At 36.1% G+C, this 17,120-nt stretch overlaps 1 protein-coding gene across 2 annotated transcripts in view; it reads right to left on the reverse strand.

The window, feature by feature from the left end:
• ARAP2 (ArfGAP with RhoGAP domain, ankyrin repeat and PH domain 2) overlaps positions 1-17,120 on the reverse strand; it is a 178,692-nt gene that overhangs the window by 9,434 nt on the left and 152,138 nt on the right. For both annotated transcript variants that reach the window (XM_025385218.1, XM_025385219.1), the window contains exons 28-31: positions 15,465-15,604; positions 6,676-6,758; positions 5,588-5,623; positions 3,547-3,610 (exon numbers count right to left, since the gene is read on the reverse strand). In XM_025385218.1, coding sequence (XP_025241003.1) covers positions 3,547-3,610; positions 5,588-5,623; positions 6,676-6,758; positions 15,465-15,604 — 323 coding nt within the window. The remainder of the gene's footprint in view (positions 1-3,546; positions 3,611-5,587; positions 5,624-6,675; positions 6,759-15,464; positions 15,605-17,120) is intronic.

Consider the following 17,120-nt stretch of genomic DNA (forward strand, 5'->3'; position numbering starts at 1 on the left):
ATTTACATTTTAGCCCCAAACCTGTGCCTGAGTTTTTGATCCACACATCCAACCTGCTGCCCAAGCATACACATCATGTATCTAACAGGCGTCTCAAATTTTATGTAGCCAAAACAGAAGTTACCATTTCCTTCTATATCTCTGATGATCCCACTTACATCTGACAGTTGCCAAAAAACTAGAATTTTTTGATTTCTACTCTTCCTCTCAAACTGCAATAGCCAATTGACACAGGAGTTAAGAAGGAATTACTTAGCAGACAGCAAGTGCATGGGAGTCCTTGGTACGGCTTTTCTTTTTAATGAAAAGCAATCCCAAGCCATTTTCTAACAAAGAGCAGCCTGCAACCTAGGAGCTTGCAAGGGTGAATGCCTGCAGGAACTAAGGACTAGACATTTTTCAAGATGGCGGCTCCATCTTCCCTTCTCTGCCAGCCAAGTGCATTGTAAGGAGCCCACAAGATGGTGTCAATCAACCGGAAAGCCCATTTGCATAAGAAGATTAGGGTGGGGGTGACCAGCCTTACCCATACACTATGTAAACGCCATATCTGATCGAACCAATCTGTGAGCCCTATGTAAATCAGACACCACCACCTCAAACTGGACTATAAAACTGTGCATTCTGCACCAGTCAGTCCTTTCTGCTTGGAGGCCCCTTCCTGTATAGAGGAAGCTGTTTCTCTTTCTCTTCTCTTCTACCTATTAAACCTCCTGCTCCTAAACTCCTCGTGTGTGTCTGTGTCCTAAATTTTCCTGGCGTATGACAAGGAACCTTAGGGTATACACCACAGACAACACAGTCGCTTCACAATAATTCCAAAAGCCTTATTGGCTCTACCTTCAAAATATTCCTGAATCTTAATTTGTCTCACCATATTCATTGTTACCACCTTAGTCAGAGTTGATATCTTCTTTCTTATAGCTGTTCCTCCCACTTGCATCTTTGACCCTCTACACTGCAGACTCAACAAAGTGAACAAAATTATTTTTTTTCATTTAGAATTAGATTATATCGTTCCCTTGTTTCAAATTATTAAGCAGGAACTACATAATCTGTCACATGCCTTCCTCATCTCTAATATCTTCCCTTCATGATGTTTATAGAATAAAACAAGGCAGTGATGACGTCTCAGGACCCACCCTGCTGGCCCCATCCCTGAATGATCCTTCCTGGAAGCCTGCATACTCCCCTCATTTCAGACTGGTCTCAGCTCACCTGTCAACTACTCAGAAAGACATTCCCTGAGAACTTTGCTCAATTAGTGCCTTCCTTATGTCAGTCACACTCTCTCCTGACCTGACTTGATTCTCCTATCTTATCACACGGATATCCATTTGAAATGTTATCTGATTACTGATTTTCTTACCTATTTCCTATTTTAGAAATACTAACTGAACATGTACTTGACATACAAGTCAAATATAATGAAGAGTCCTTCTTTTCATGCAGTTTACATTTTAGTAAGAGAGGCAGACATGAAATAGCCAATTACATGTTTTTTTTTTCTTTATTAATTAGTGTCACAGTGGAGAAGTACAGGATGCTAAGGGTGATACTTGAAGGTCTAATTCATCTGAAGGTCAGGAAAAGTTTCTCTGAGAATGGGATATTTAAGCTAAAGTCTAGAGGACTTTTGAGGCAGGGGTGTGGAAAGGATGGAGATGACAAAAATACTCTGAATACCAAAAATAGTTCATTATAAGGGCTGTTTACTGTTAATTCACATACATGTTTGTGTGTATGTCTACACTTTTAACATATCTATTAATATTTGCTATTTTGCTGTTTCCCTACAGAGATGAACCATAAATCCTTAAATCCAAGAAGGCTTCTGTGTTTATCTTAAGGGAGGACCTGAATAATACCAAGAAGAAAAAAGAACAGAGGAAAGATTATTAGGCTGTATCTTTGAGACGAGGACTAGGATTAAAACATGAGACAGTGAGAAATAACCTCGTAGTAAGATAAGGCTTCGCTTCCTGCATTCATTCCTTAACTTTCAACTGCAGAGTCTACTGATTCCAATTATAAAAACAAAAACATCAATTTAGTTTTGCCACAAACGACACTGCAATAGTTTTATACTCTATAGTCCCAACTTTACTAAAAGACTTCAAATCCAGTTTTTTGTTTTTCCTAAAGCAGAACTCGAGTATCTGTGGCCTAGTGCAGTGGCACATGCCTGTAATCCTAGCACTTTGGAAGGACAAGGTGGGCGGATCACCTGAGGTCAGAAGTTTGAGACCAGCCTGCCCAACATGGTGAAACCCCATCTCTACTAAAAATACAAAAATTAGCTGGGTATGGTGGTGCGCGCCTGTAATCCCAGATACTCAGGAGGCTGAGGCAGGAGAATCACTTGAACCCAGAAGGCAGAGATTGCACTGGGCTGAGATCACACCACTGCACTCCAGCCTGGGCAACAGAGCGAGACTCTGTTCCCGTCTCCCCCCCCAAAAAAGAAGTTGAATATCTGAATTTTAATAAGTTACAAAAAAAAAAAAAAAAAAGAAGAAGAAGAAAAAAGAAGGAGAAAGAGGAGAAGAAGAAAAAATAAAGCCTCTAAAAAGTTAGCAGTCAGTCTGTTATGCACATGTTTTTCCAGGTAGTAATAGTAGAGAGAGAAGCTGAGAAGAGCTGTGTTTATTAACCACTGGAAAGGTTAATACATTAAATGAACAGAGCAAACTATTTTCAGAACAAATAAGAACTAGATTTTGGAGTGAGCTAACTTATTCCTTGTAAGGGAAACAGAAAAATACCTCTTCAGTAATAAAGAATGGCAACTTAATCGTTACCAATGAATTTCAATGCTCCATGAGAAGCATTGTTGGGAATTTAGCTAGACAAGGTTGCGAAACAAACCAGTCCAATTAATGGGACTATTTAACCGTTCCTCAAAAGGGTAAGTCCTGCTCTAGGGAGGAAAACAAATACAGAACTGAGTATGAGTATTGGCCTCAGACACCCCTGTGTTTAAACTACTAATTACATATATGGTCCTGAGCAAACAACAAAATCTTTGTTTTATAAAGCCAAAAAACATATTGTATGGTTTGCTGCAGGGAATACATGAGTTATTCTTATGAAGTATCTAGCACACAATCGTTATTAAAGAAAAGTAGGTTCCTGTCCTTGTTTCTGGAAAGGCAGGGGTGGAGAGAGTGGGAGAGCAAGAAGGGAAAGAGAACACTTTTCTAAATGAAGGTCTATGTGGGACTCTGGTAGGATGACAGCTTAGAAAAGTCCCTCTTTCTTACACGACCATTTTAAAGCAACATACCTCACCTAAGCCAAGGAGGCTGTGGGGCTGGCAGAAAAGAAGCTTTAATGGAATAAACTCTCTTTCAAAAGGTAATGAATACATTTGAACTTTAATACACTATTTTAAAAACTAAGAAGGGGAGAATCAAAGTTTATGCCAATTGTATATACGTTTAAAATGCTTATTAAAATTCTTTAAAAATCACCATCACACTAAAATTTCCTGTAAACAAAGTTATTCTACTCTACTCTACTGGATAGTTCAAACAAATCTCATACCTGGGCAATAAAGATACTGGTCATCCACTCCGTCTGAGTTCGTGAACTATCACAACACAGGTGCCTGCAAAACGAGGTATATAAACTATGTCATTCACAAAGACAATTGACTATTCTCTAATCTGTTGGGTGATTTGGTGATCAAAAATCTCTTTGGGTTTCTCCTGATTAATGACATAATAACTCAATCACGAAAGTGGAACATTGCAGTACAAGTTGTTTTGGTCTTCTGCTAAATGTACAATACAAAGTTATACTGTAAATACATTGGTTTAAACAAAATACAACTGAAGGCTTTGGTAAATGCTGCAAAATGATCACCAATATTTTTTGGAAAGGCAGAAAAATCAATTTCATTTTGCCTTTTCAAGGACATGATGGTAAAACACTGTTTTCTACTGAAATTCTGAGCCTGAGAAGAAAAATATGTGCACATTCTCTTAAGAGCAGATCTTTCTTTTAAAAAGGCTGAGACATAGTCTCCATCATTGTAATTATAAACACTAATACCCACAGATTCATACAAAATAAAACTACACGAGAAACCACTGCATATCCAATAACAGTGATTAAGTAACCTTTTACTGAAAGCTTCAATAAAACAGAGACCTTGTCCTGAAGGCTCCTGTAGTCTATTAGGGGACTTAAGCATGTAGACAAATAAATTACAACACAGTGAGAAAAAGCAAAAATAAAATTGAATGCAAACACAGAAACCACAGACTTGGGGATGAGGAGAGGGTTGTTTTTTATAAGAGGAAAAATTTATAATTGATACTGGAAAGACCTAACGGGCATTTCAAAGTAATTGCATTTTTTTACATTCCTGTATTATCCAAATAATTTACCTGAAAAATGTTGAAAATGAAATTTCTAAAAAATGTGTGTTTTCTTCTTTAGAACCTCATGAAAACATTGTCTTTCCCTATTACCATGTCCAGGAAAACCATTCCTGCCACAAATCATTTTAATTACGTACCCTTGTTTATAAAATACTGTAGGTGCAAAGAAGAAATAAATAATGATCAGAGGTGAGAGCTATTAGATAAGGCTTTGGGGCATTTGAGTTATGATTTCAAAGAACAGTGACAGTTGAGTTGGTTGGGTCATCATGGGGAGAATGAAAGTATGAAAGGAAGGAGAAGTGAAAAGTATGAACAAAGGTACAGTAGAGGGACCATGTACATCACACATGCAGATCTGAAACAGCAAGGAATGCGTGGGGAATAAAGACAGATGCTTGTTTTGTCATTAAGTGAAAAAGAAAAGCTGTGGGAGATGAAGTTGGCAAAGTCATATAGAGCCTTGCTGTATATGACAACAATTGTGTGTTTGACCCTATAGGTGAAAGAATTCACAGAAGTTTTAAAGCAGGAGAGATACATAGTACGGCATAGAAAACACTCCTCAATGGAGAGGTGGAGAATGTATGCCAAAACAAAAGCAAAGCAGACGCCTGAAGAGCACTTAGGACTCCTGGAAGAATCCGGGCAGATCAATGAAGGCCTGGCCCTGAGGGTAGACGGATGTAGGTGGATGAGGGGCACAAGGAAGAGGCAGATCACATGTGGCTCAGTCACTGATTAGACACAGGGAGGTGAAGAGAAGGAAACACCTAGTACCATCTCTAGAAATACTGGTAGATACTGGTAACAGTATATGGCAAAAAGTACATATATAGAAAGAACAGAGTTGAAAGCAGGATATTTGTTTGTTATAAATCTGATTTCTGCTAGTTCTTATTCTTTGTAAAAACGATCACCTACTTATCTCATAAAAGCTGAATTCCACACTCATAATAACTATGGAAGAAATCAGATGTAGTTTCACTTCAGAGCATTGACAAATAGGATACATGGAACTTGAACCCTGATACAAATCTATTTTCCTCTTCTTAGGCTCAAAGTCTTTACAAACAACCCTAGTTTCGTTTAGGCAAAACACTTTCTGTCTGTAGCTCTATCTGAAATTACTGAAATTATTCTTTTCCTGAAATTGTCACCAATATATTATGTCCGAAAGTTGTCAGCTGTTAACTTACCAGTGATGTTTCTCAGAATATGCGGTCAATCCCCAACTGCATCACATAGAAAAAAAACACACACACATAAATTAAAAATGATACATTTTACAAGGCAGAAAACAGGATTAGATGTTAAGGAGATGAGATTTAATGGTGGGAATGTATAGACTTCCACAAGTGATGATTCAATGTGCTGGACTTAGCTAGAGGTGAACGCTAAATGCTAAGGGATCTGTCTACACATTTATATAGAGGGAAGGAGGCTTGTGATGACATGGGGCAGAGAGGAGACGTCTCTGAGAAGATACTCTTAACTGAATAAGGCCAATGACTGAAATAAGATAATACAGAGAGACGTACGTACTGTTCCTGGGGGAAATTAAAGATGAAAACACAGGTATATGCGCTAGGCTTAGAAACTGAGTATGAAGGAAAAAGTGAAGAAACTTTCGGCAACAAAATCTCAGAAGCAAGCACACATAAATGATGTTCATGATACTAATTATTAGTGCAAACATTTATTAGCTAATCAAAGTAATCTGTGATAAGAAATTGTGGTGTAAACCAAATGCTGGGGTACATGAAGTGTTAAAGAGGCACACAATCTGTAGGAGGCGCCCACCTCCTCTCTACCACTTACATGCTATGGGTTTTCAGTACCAAAGTCAGTATAGTACAAAAGGGAAAATTACAGAGCCAGAATCAAAACATTGTAGAAGCCAAGCATCAGGAAGCTGGAGGGCAGCATTTGCTTTCCTGTGTGTAGACTTGCCCTCAAGTTGTGATGTGACAGCTGAGGGAATGAGACGCAGAGGAAGCCATATACTTCCCAGCAGACAGGGCCTCCCGGGATTTCTTACTTTACATAGAGAGACTGCAATCACCAAGGATCTTGGTCTCAGTGGGAACATCATCCCTCCTTATCTACTCATACAAGTTCCTTGATCTGCCATAAGAACCCTGTGACAGGGGAAGCAACTTAAAAAAAAATTTGCCTAAAACTTACTTACTAAAAAGTTAGACTAATGCCACTGATCCCTAAATCCTTAAACAGACATGTTTTCCCATAATTTTTTTCCTTTCAGCACTTCCCTTTCAAACTTTACCTTGTTGGAGGCTTCATTTTCTTTTTCACTCCACGATAAAACTTCACGGAACTGAGAGAAAACATTTTGTCATGTTTACTACTCTGTAAGGAAAACAAAATAATTTGTAATTAAATGGATTTACACATTTCCTTACATTTTCTTTGAGCATTAATGATTGGGTTTAGAATTTAGTTTCTCAATGTTTCATAAAACGAACATTTCATGAGTTTAGTAAATGAAGACTCTTTTGATTTACAATACAAATACATATTGATAATGTTGGATATATTCATGTTATATATGTGTATACCTGTATATATTATAGAGCCATGCACATGGCTCTATAATTCTTGATTCAAAAACACTTGGGGTCAGATATGCATCATGTCATGGTTAATACTGAGTGCAAACTTGATTAGATTGAAGGATGCCAAGTATTGATCTTGGGTGTGTCTGTGAGTGTGTTGTCAAAGGAAACTGACATTTGAGTCACTGGACTGGGAGAGGCAGACCCACCCTCAATCTGGATCGGCACCATCTAATCAGCTGCCAATGTGGCTAGAATAAAGCAGGCAGGAGAAGATGGAAGAGCAGACTTGCTAAGTCTTCTGGCCTTCATCTTTCTCTGTGCTGGATGCTTCCTGCCCTTGAACATCAGACTCCAAGTTCTTCAGCTTTTGGACTCTTAGACTTATACCAGCAGTTTGCCAGGGGCTCTCGGCCTTCAGTCTCAGACTGAAGGCTGCACTCTTGGCCTCCTTACTTTTGAGGTTTTGGAACTCAGACTGAGCCACTACTGGCTTCCTTGCTCCTCAGCTGGCAGACAGCCCATTGTGGGACTTCACTTTGTGATTGTAGGAGTCAATAGTCCTTAACCCCCTTTCATATATACATCTATCCTATTAGTTCTGTCCCTCTAGAGGACCCTGACCAAATCACATCAGAAGTGATTTTCATATTTTAAAAATATAATACAATGCATATGCCATATGTTTCGTAACTCCCCATCACCAATGCTGACTGAGACAGTACCCTGTATTCAAACATACTCATATTTTCAAGATAAAGGCTATATATATCGTCGTATTGTTTTGGGTCAGATTTTGCCACCAAATGAGTTGGGATTTTCTATACTTTTTGGATTTCGGAATTATGGAAAACAGACTCGTGAATATATGTGAACACATATTGAGGTATCTCAAATATCCAAATTAATGAAAACTATCCTAATTAAAACAGACTATTAAAAATTTACAGTTGGCCTTAGAGCAATTTTATTTTCTTTACACCCCCTCTCAATACTCAGAAAGCAGTCAAAATGGAAAAAGGAGGAAAATATGCTCATAAAATTAAAAATTAGTTTCATAAAGCAAATAGGTTAGGAGGATATAAAAGAAATACAGAGGAAAAGTAACCAGGAAGATGGTCAGAAATAATGCTGTGATGACCAAAGAGCTGGAATTTACATGGTGAATTTATTCCTAATCGCTATTATCAGTTGAAGTTCACTATTATTATCATTGTAGATAATATGTTTAAAAAAACATATTTTGAATTTTTTCCCTTATGGCTAGATTTCTAGAAATTTAACCACTGAGTCATAGGCTAAGAATATGATTCAGAAAAAAAATCTTGTCTAAATTGATAGGGTACATTTATTTACCCTATCAAAAACACTAAGGTAACACAAATGTTAAGTGTGTATTTACATATCTGCTAGCCATTTGCAGTTTTGATGTGGTAAACAGTTTATCGATGTCTTTACTTGTTTGTACTAGTTCTTTATGTATTTAATATGAAATTTGTCTTTTTAAATGAAATATTCTATCCAAGTTGCTCTTTGCCTTAACCTAGCTCATTGTTTACCTTATTTTTAATAAGTCAAATATAATGGTCTTTTGGGGGGTGCTTTGTTAATGTTTGCTTAAGTTTAAAGTGTTCCCACACAGCTGATAAATATTCAATTCCATGGTCTTGTAGCTTTAAGGGTTGCTTTTTTTAGGATTTAAATCTTTTGTCAATCTGGAATACATTTTTTTATATACAGTATAAATGATAAGTTAAATTTTTTTGTTGACAATATTCTACCCCCAATTTATTGAACAAATATCCCTTTAGACATGAATGTTTTGTGGCATACTTATTAAAATTAAATTCTAACATAAAATTTTTTACCTGAATTTATGGTACCATTGCTCCTTGTTCACTTTTATACAAGGATTATAATATTTAAGTATCTTAGTTTTACTGTATATCTTAATAGTCGGATGGAAAAATAATTCAAATCCATTTTACTTATCTCCCAAAATATCTTCAAATTATTCTTATCTATTTATCCTTTGAGGTGAATTGTCAAATATTTTTGAAAAGTTATAAAAGTAATTTCCTTTGCAAACTCGAAAATAATTGCATTAAACCTATAAATCAACATTAGCAGATTTAATATCAATTTTTCTCCTATCAGAGAAGTTCTATAGCTTTCTTCACATAAGCCTCCACTTCTTAAGGCTGTTTTCAAGCAGTTTATGCATTTTTCTCTTTTAAATCCAACTGGATCTTTGGATTTTGATTCTGTAGCCTGATAATTTGCTGAATTTTTTTTGTTTGTTTGTTTTGTTTTTTTGAGACGGAGTCTCGCTCTGTCACCCAGGCTGGAGTGTAGTGGTGCAATCTCGGCTCAGTGCAAGCTCCGCCTCCTGGGTTCACGCCATTCTCCTGCCTCAGCCTCCCGAGTAGCTGGGACTACAGGTGCCCGCTATCTCGCCCGGGTAATTTTTTGTATTTTTAGTAGAGACGGGGTTTCACCATGTTAGTTAGGATGGTCTCGATCTCCTGACTTCGTGATTCACCCGCCTCGGCCTCCCAAAGTGCTGGGATTACAGGCGTGAGCCACCGCGCCAGGCAATTTGCTGAATTTTAAGGAAGAACATTTTAACAATTTGAACTGTCTAGTATGAGGTAGCTTTGTAAGGTACTAAGTGTCCACAGTAGGGTATATTCAAGGAGAGGAAAGCTATGAGGAATGCATGCAGTATAGGTGACTCCTAGTCACCTGTGTCAGAAGTTAAATCAAATTACAAACAAGGTTTGTGTTTCTTTTAATAATTTAGATTGCTATTCCCTCAGAAGCAGTCCCGACTGAGGCAGCAGGGTTGGCTGCAACTCTAGCAGTATGTGGAAGATAGGACTTGCATATTTGAGAATGAGAAACACTGTGCCTGAACCAGATAGTCTTGATTTACACAGGACATTGATGATTTCAAGACTGCCTACATTTTGAAAAACTTTTGGTAATAAGTAGTTTGAGAGTCTGAGGTAATTGACTGCCCAAGTCACTCCTGGCATGCAAGCTCATTACTTTATACCACAGCCTGTCCAAAGAAACACAAATGATATAATTTGAGAGGAGTTCAGCAATTGTAGAAACACATTTTTTCCATTTCCATTTTGAAACTGAATATTCATAAAGAGGAGCTATATAGATCTTAATGGAAAGTTCTATAAAAGGAAATGTCGTTTGCCAAGTTCGCTTTACTGCTGGGTTATTACAACTTTCTCTTTTGGTATGTGTAATTTATAGAGAATTTCTCCAAAAAGTTCAATATACTAGACTATTATGAAGTCTGAAATGTGTTGCTTCAGTCACTCCATTTCAAAGTAAAGTTTTTAAGTTAGCCAATTAAATGAGCGTGCTTAAAAAATTATTCCTGGTACCTAAAAAGAGTTTGCCTATTAAAGTACAGGCAACTTTTAATGACCCCCTTTACCCATTTGCTTTCTTCACACTATTAACAGTATAATGGTAATATTCTCTGAAACCTCTCACCTTTTATGTAAATTAAGTCGGAAAACAATTAACATTTTCTGTGCAGGGAAAGGTTGCAGAACAAAAGATATCTTCCCCTGTGTATTACCCCAATTTGTTCTTAATGAGCATTCATAAATCAGCTCTAATTAACACAAAGTCTCTTTAAATACACTTCTCAATTTGTAATTTTTCCTCCCTTTTAACTAAATCATTTAAAAAATATATACAAGCACGCATATATTAATGGCAACCACTAAAACAAATGCTAACAGTTTACTCAAAAAAGTTGGGAGATTTTACTGTTGATAATTTACTATAAAAACACTTGAAAAGTTAACATTGCCAATGGCTTCACCATCAATATTAATAGGGACAGATCCGTAACATGAAAAAATAACAAAATGAAGTCATGTGTTGAAAATAACCATAGTTTGAGTTTAAAGGAAAAGCATGAATCTCTCATCTGCTTTTCAAAACGCACAAATTAAAGTATCAGTTGCATTAATCTATTCTGACAGATATGCAAATATAATTTTCAAACACTTAATAATCAGACAATAATTCCATAACTTGAGGTTACTGTTATTAAAAAATGTGTTTGGTATCCTTAAAGAACACTGTTTTCAGACAAGTTCTTGAGACTATCACTGCCTATCAGGTTATATAAGTTAGCTCAATCTGAGCAAGATGATCCTTTCAAAAAGATAGATTCTTAAAGCAAAACTTACTCTGTTAAGCGATATGAGGCCCTTCATCTCACTGACAAAAACAATGTATCTGTAAAAGTCACTGCATGAACAGGCTTCCCTGTGGCAGATATTAAAGTGTACATCAGCTTGAGAGAAAATGCCGTAAAAACTGAATTGTTTGCATTTCCTTATTTAAAAATGTTTGACGCTATTTAATAAAAATAAACTTATTCTCTCCACATAAAATTACTTCAGCAAAAACACTAAAGTAATACAAACGTTAAATTTCCTTTGTAAGTTTCTGCATAGAGCCTTTGGAGTCCAATGCCTGGAAGTGAATTCTGACCCCGTCGCTTACTGTGTATGTGATTTTGGACAAGTTATGTAACGTCTTTGAGAGTCTGTTTCTTCATCTGCATAGTGGGAATAATAAGAGTACCAATTTCGTGGGGTAACTGTATAGACAAAATGAGATAATCCAAATAAAATGTATGGAACTCTGCTTCACATAGAGTAGCCACTTGAATGTTAGTTGCTGCTATTATTACTGCACTGTCATTACTACTACCACAAACTACTATATTTGTTTTTAGCAACCTTATGTTGCTACACAATGAAGTGTCAGTTTCTTGATGGGACAAAAAAGTTCAGGTTGATTTCTATATATGCCAACTGCAAAAGTGATCCTTAACCAACATATTATGTATATGTAAGGACTGTGATTAAAGAAATCAGTCTTTTGAAAATCAAGATGGGTGATCCACTGCACAAAACCAAACAAAATTCTATCAGATTCAGTTCTACTTGACTAGAACAATAAGCTGTGAAGTCTAGCCTGTATTTTCACAAGCACAAATGTAAAGTTCATGAACCTTAAAATCTGATGTGTTCCATCACATAACCCCATAATTCTACAAAATCTACTATTCCTTTATGGGTAAAATGAAGAATGTTAGTAAATGATAGTAACCACTAGATACCCACACAGACTCCCTTCTGGATATCAAGTGGGGTTCAAGTGCAATATATAATATGAATCTGTGATAAGGGCCGCAGAATTCAGGCTGTTTTATTAGTCTCCTGCCTGAACATTCCATTGTCCATGAGGAAAGCAAACATGGAATGTATACACAGAATAGGATGCTACTATGATTTATTCATGCCCACATGGAGGCTTCTCTGCTGGAGGAATATACAGGGATAGTAATTAAAGCATAGGAAGTGCTGAACAGAAGCCACACAACACTACAGCCGTGGTTTTGGAAAGCTGCTTAACAATTTTTTCTTTGTAACATATTAACAGATGTTACAGTCTGGTCTTTCTTTGTGCATCTCCACAACAGAACACAGTGAAGCACCATTCACTTACAAGTGTGCAAGCAATGTTTACCCAAGTTAATTTTATAATTCAATATTAAAAAAGTATTTTCCAGGTCCTGCTGACTTCCATTCTACATTTAAAGGAATTGCCTTGGTACTACTTGAATCTCAAAGAGAGTTTTTGCTGCATATCCCCATGTGACCACTATCCAAAACAGGATAAAAAACTTTTCTATCTAGAAAGTAACCCACTGACCCTTTTCCTTGGCAATTCTGCAGCAAATTCTGTACCCAACCTAAGCAAACACTTTCTGGCTTCTATCACTATAGAATGGTTCTGCCTGTTCTTAGACTTCCTATGAACAGACTTATATGATACTATTTTGTGTCAAGCTTCTTTGGTTTCAAAGGTTTTAAAAATTCACCAATGTTGTGACTTGTGTTAATATTCATTTTTGTTGCTGAGTAGTATTCCATTATACAAATAGAATATTTTCCTATTGGTGGACATTTGGAATGCTTCCAGTTATCAGCTTTTATGAATAAATCTGCTTATGAACATTCTTGTACAAGTGCATTTGTGAATCACAAATGCTTTGCGTAGAGCTGCGGGATCATGGGGTAGATTATGTTAGTAACTTCATTTAAAAACTGACAAATAGTTTTACAGCGTGATTGTGTGATTTTACCCTTCCACCAACAATTTATGTGGGAGTTCTAATTATTCTACATCATTTTTAACATTGGTTGTTATCACTGTTAAGATTTTAGTCATACCAATGAATGTAAAATAATGTTTTGTGGTTCTAATTTTAATTTCCTGATTAATAATGATATTGAACACTTTTGGTTCAATGGGTTATTGGCCATTTCTACATCTTCCTTCATGTAATGTCTGTTCTATCCTTGCCAAACTTTTTATTGAACTGTTTTTCTTATTGTTGATTTAGAAGAGCTCTTTATACTCCTGATATGAGTCTTTTTTCTGATATATGTTAATGCATTTTCTCACTTTGGGGCTTGCCTGTTCACTTCTTAGGGTATCTTTGGAGGAGCATGCTATTATTATTACATTATATTTATAAAAAGAATTTACACATATATTATTAGACCACTAGCCTGACTAATGAAGAAGAAAGGAGAGAATATTTGATAAACACAACCAGAAACAACAAGGGGGATATTACTCCTGACCCCATAGAAATAGAAACCACCATCAGAGAATATTATGAATATCTATATGCACATAAACTAGAAAAACTAGAATAAATGGGTACATTCCTGGACATATACAGCCTCCCACACTAAACCAGGAAGAAACTGCACCCCCGAACAGATCAATAACCAGTTCTGAAATTGAAGCAGTAATAAAAAGCCTACCAACCACAAAAATCCCAGGACCAGATAGACTCACAGCTGAATTCTACCAGAGGTACAAATAAGATCTGGTACCATTCCTACTGAAACTATTCCAAAAAATTGAGGAGGGACTCCTTCCTAACTCATTCTATAAAGTCAGCATCATCCTGATACCAAAACCTGATAAAAATACAATAAAAAAGAAAACTTCAGACCAATATCCTTGAGGAAACATCAATGCAAAAATCCTCAACAAAATACTGGTAAATGGCATTCACCAGCACACCAAAAAACTTATCCACCATGATCATGGAATAGTATGCATCCATAAAAAAGAATGAGATCATGTCCTTTGCAAGAACATGGATAGAACTGGAGGCCATTATCATTGGTAAACTAACACGGAATAGAAAAACAACACATGTTCTCACTTACAAGTGGGAGCTAAATGATGAGAACACATGGACACACAGTGGAGATCAATACCCACTGGGGACTTTTGGTGGGTGGAGGGTAGAGGATCAGAAAAATAAACAACTAATAAGCACTAGGCTTAATACCTAGGTGATGAAATAATGTGTAAAACCAATCCATATGACTCAAGTTTACCTAACAAATTTTCACTTCCATTCCTAAACTTAAAAGCCAAAAAAAAAAAAAAAATTTAACGAATTAGAGAAAAACGCTGTTAACAGCACCTGTCGCAGTCTTATAAAAACCAAATCCCTGGAGGTGGGGCCTCTGCACATATTTGTTTTGCTTTTTTTATCCTAATGCTTTTTTAAAATTGCAGTGTATATATAATACATATATAAAAAGTACACAAATCATATTTAGCTCAATGAATTTTAATAAAGTGAACACACTGGTGTAACCTGCACCTGGAGAATATAAAACATATATATATATTTTTTAAGCATTAAAACAACATGACATGCAGAACTCATACTATCTTAAATTACAGATTTGGATACTGAGGTTGAGAGGTTAAGTTACTTATTCATGTAACCAGTTCTTCACAGAGATGAGATTTTCTGATGTTAAGTTCAATATTTTTATAGCTACAACATTTATCTACTCCCTTTTTTATATATCTAATTCTCTTATCCACTCCACAATTATTTAATAAGATATTTTAGGGAACTAAATTATAGGGGATATATCAATAAGATTACATTAATACATATGAAATTAAAAATGAGTCAATTCATTCAACTGTATAGGAAAGATACTAATAACATTTATTTTAACTTTGGGGTTTGGTCATTTTATTGCACCTTTTATTAATTTCCAGTAGCTAATCTGAAGCCTTTTATTTTAGGTTATCACACATTCTCTATTAATTTTATTGACTGAAATATTGATTTATAACACATATTAGACTTTTCTTCAGGGCTTAAGTCATTCACTATCCTACAAAACCTGAGGTGCCTAAAAAGGCCTTATAAAATTCTTCACTGTGTTACTGAGTGCATTAATATCTTATCCCAGAGGCTGAAGGAAATCATCAGCTTACCATGCATTTTATATACTACAGGCAGTGACATCCAAGAGAGATGGCTGAGAGTAGCATAAAATATGAATGTTAATACCCACACAAATAAAAATGTATGCATGTTCAAATACTATACCTTCACATCCTTGTAAAGAAAGAGAAACCCATCTCGTAAAACAAAATACCGGTCTTGAAACTTATTTCCAGATAGTATTTTGGATGGTTCTTCTTTGATTTTCAAGATTCCTTCTTTGATGCTTCCCAATGTACTCCGGTCTGTAAAGTACAGCATTACTTTTGTGAGTTGGGTACATTTTTACTTATTTGAAATATGATACAAAACATTTCTATATTGTCAGTTTTAACAATGTAAAATACGAACTTGTTTACTACCACTAAAGTCTAAGATGAACTTCTGGGAATATCATGTGTCTGAAGTATTGCTATTTATCATATATGGGCCTGCCTGGACTGTTCAAGTAGCTACAGGCTAGAAATCACACAAAATGTGATTAGTATGAGCTGAGAGGTGCTATAAGTGTAAAGTATCTACTAAATTTTAAAGACTTTATATGGGGAAAAAAAAAAAAGCAAAATATCGGCCGGGAGCAGTGGCTCACACCTATAATCCCAGCGCTTTAGGAGGCCGAGGCAGGAGTATTATCTGAGGTCAGGAGTTCAAGACCAGCCTGGCCAACATGGGGAAATCCCGTTTCTACTAAAAATACAAAAATAAGCCATGTGTGGTGGCACTAGCCTGTAGTCCCAGCTACTTGGGGAGGCTGAGGCAGGAGAATCGCTTGAACCCGGGAGGCAGAGGTTGCAGTGAGCTGAGATCATGCCACTGCACTCCAGCCTGGGTAACAGAGTGAGACTCCATCTCAAATAAAATAAAAAAAAAAAGAATATATCACAATTTTTTAAATATTAATTACATATTAAATGTATTTTGGATATTGGATATATGATATTAAATAAAACATATTGGTAATTTTAGCTGTTTCTTTTTACTTTTTTCTAACGTAGCTACTAGACAATTTATAATTACATATGTGGCTTGTATTATATTTGAGCCCCACTGGTATAAACAATGCAAATACGCGATAAAAAAGGAAACACCTTTAAGAATTCTGACTCAAATTCACAAATTTTTAAGGCATTAAAGAAATTTTTATAAATGTGAAACAGGCAAGGGTAAGAAAGGCAAAACTGCTAACGTAGAACATTTACCCATCGATGATAGACTGAATAAAGAAAATACGGTACATTTACATCATGGAGTACTATGTGGCCATAAAAAGAAACAAGATCATGTCCTTTGCATGGACGTGATGGGGCTGGAGGCCATTATCCTTAGTGAACTAACGCAGGAACAGAAAACCAAGTGCCATGTGTGCTCACTTACAAGTGGGAGCTAAATAATGAGAACACGTGGACACATAGAGGGGAACAACACGCACTGGGGCCTATTGGAGGGTGGAGGGTGGGAGCAAGGAGAGAATCAGGAAAAGTAACTGATAGGTATTAGGCTTAATACCTGGGTGACGAAATAATCTGCACAACAAACCCCCATAACCCAAGTTTACCTATGTAACAAACCTGCACATATACCCCTGAACTTTAAAGTTATTAAAAAAAAAAAAAAAAGAAATAGCAGAAAAGAGAACTATTTGAGAAATAACATTGGAAAAACTAAATCTAAACATGCAATAATTGCTACAGTTTATTGATTACCTATTAGACACCTATATACTCTAATAACAACACTAAAAAAATTGTGATTATTATGTTT

The sequence above is a fragment of the Theropithecus gelada genome, chromosome 5 (genome assembly GCF_003255815.1).
Source record: "Theropithecus gelada isolate Dixy chromosome 5, Tgel_1.0, whole genome shotgun sequence".
Lineage (NCBI taxonomy): Eukaryota > Metazoa > Chordata > Mammalia > Primates > Cercopithecidae > Theropithecus > Theropithecus gelada.